Here is a 2,207-nt window from a genome sequence, read left to right as displayed (position 1 = left end):
ACCTGCAATTCTCTATGGTTCTGGGAAGGGACACAAGAAGGTTGCATGAAACATTAAGAACTTTGAGCTTTGACAAGCACCCAATTGAGTTAGGGAGAGATTTGAGCTGATTTGAGTGAACATCCAACACCACCAAATTTAGCATTCTTGCTGTTAAGGATTCTGGTATCATCTGTCGAATGTAGAAATAAATTTCTCGATTTGTTAGCTTGGTTCCGTTGTAAGCTGGCCAGTGGAGTTATTCAAGTGTACATGTTATAAAAGTCAAAGAAACATTATATGATCATGTTCCTAGTTGATTAAAACTAATAATTATGAAATAAACATATAGCAATATGCTACTACATATATTCCTCTACATATTTGCTTGTGCTGGGTGTTGAATGCTTAACTATAGAATTAAAAACTCACTAATTGTTCGAGATCCAAGAGAGAGTAATAGGTGAGAGATTAAAACCCAAAGAAATATTTGAATAAAAACTTTTTCATACATACATACATACATACATATATATATATATATATATATAAAGACCAATATTTAGTAGAAATCTTAAGAGATACGTATGACTGAATAGAGAGAGTGATAAATGGTCCAAGAAATATCTACCAAATTTAACAGAGTGGGGGAACATACAAAATAATATAAGCTTTCTCTTCCTTTTTTTTTCATTGGAATTAAAAAAAGAAGAAGAAGAATGATTATAATTGATAATAAGATTTTTTTCCCTTTTCCTTTTTTTCCCCAGAAAATTCTCCTTTTCTTTTTCGAAAATTAATAGTATTTTTAATCACTAGATTTAAACTCAAAATGGTGTCGTGCTGATTCACCAACTCCAAATGAAATGATTGCTATTAAAAAAAAAAAAACAAAAGCTACGTTTTTTTCCATAAAAAGGAAAATCAAATTAACAACAAAAAAGCCGTGTTTTTATCAAAAACAAAAAATAATACAAAAATTTTGTGTTGATATCAATCAAAATTTTGTTTGACTTGACCTCAAGAAAGGTTTCCTTTTGCACTTCAACAGAAAATTTGTTGGGATATATCCATATTCGCTCAAGTAGGTTGAGAAAATATACCTGAAGATCGTTGTTGGAGAGGTTAAGCTTGCAAATAGCGGCTAAATTGAGTGAAGGGTTAGGTATAGTCTCCAAAGACATACCACTCAAATCAACTTCTTCTTCCTCGATTGCCTTCCTTCTCTCTCCCATAACCTTCCTTCTATCTACCCTATTCATCATTTGCTGCTGCTGCTGCTGCTGTATCTGTTCATACATCATCTTTTCAACATTGAATCACACAACAAATACATGAGAATGATTCGAAGATAAGATATTTGATGGAGTACTGGTGGTTATATCATAGAACAAAGAAACAAGAACAAGAAAGAGAAGGGGAAGGGGAAGGGCATGCAATGGTGTTTTTCTGGGGTCTTTTGATGAGCAGATTTAAGACCCAAGAGCAATTAATATATCACAATAAAGGACGTACGGAGGATGATGGTGAGCGAGGTAAAAATAGGGACTGACGTCTTCGGAAGTACAAGGCCGTATTGCTAGGGTTTGCGTGGCCATCTTTACCTTTTTATGAAGTCAACCTTTTTCTTGCATTTATTTTCTATATTTTATTTTTTTCAATAACGTTTTTTTATTTTTTTATGTTGAGGGCCACATACTACCCACCAATCTCGTTCCCTTTCTTGTCATTATATCTCTCTTGACTTGAATCCCTAATTGGTTTTCCGATTAATGGAAAAAAGAGGATAAATTCAAATGAGTCCCTCAACTATGATGAGACTCTCAATTACATCCCCGAACTACGGCTTAACCAGGCATGCTATCCTAAACGAATCCACCTTATCAATACTAATGCTACACCGCTATTACTTTCAACTGAGAAATCTCTTTAGAAATATTTCCTTGTCTCGTACAGACATCAAAGATAAACTATGACACGCTTAATTTAAAATATGTTAATATTTCATCATTACTTGTAATTTATAAAATCCCAGACACAATTTTCAAGATGTTATTAAAGTATCTTTGAAATAGCTCGAATTATATATAAATAACTTAATTTTTCATGCCCGGAGTATATGGGAAACTATTAGGCATTGCTTAAGTCCATATTTGGGGGATGTAAATGAAAGTCGTGTCATTATTGGGGTACTTATTTAATATTATCACTTGAAATAATTAATGAAG

General features: G+C 32.8%; 1 protein-coding gene across 1 annotated transcript in view; it reads right to left on the bottom strand.

Moving 5' to 3' along the window:
- LOC105118320 (plant intracellular Ras-group-related LRR protein 6-like) overlaps positions 1-1,436 on the bottom strand; it is a 9,182-nt gene extending 7,746 nt beyond the window's left edge. Inside the window, exons 1-2 of the mRNA XM_011016243.1 lie at positions 1,083-1,436; positions 3-172 (exon numbers count right to left, since the gene is read on the bottom strand). Coding sequence (XP_011014545.1) covers positions 3-172; positions 1,083-1,283 — 371 coding nt within the window. The 5' untranslated portion in view covers positions 1,284-1,436. The remainder of the gene's footprint in view (positions 1-2; positions 173-1,082) is intronic.
- Positions 1,437-2,207: the final 771 nt, after the last annotated feature.

This window comes from Populus euphratica, unplaced genomic scaffold (assembly GCF_000495115.2).
Source record: "Populus euphratica unplaced genomic scaffold, PopEup_1.0 scaffold1876.1, whole genome shotgun sequence".
In the NCBI taxonomy this organism is placed as follows: domain Eukaryota; kingdom Viridiplantae; phylum Streptophyta; class Magnoliopsida; order Malpighiales; family Salicaceae; genus Populus; species Populus euphratica.
This window is presented reverse-complemented; position numbering and strand designations above follow the sequence as displayed.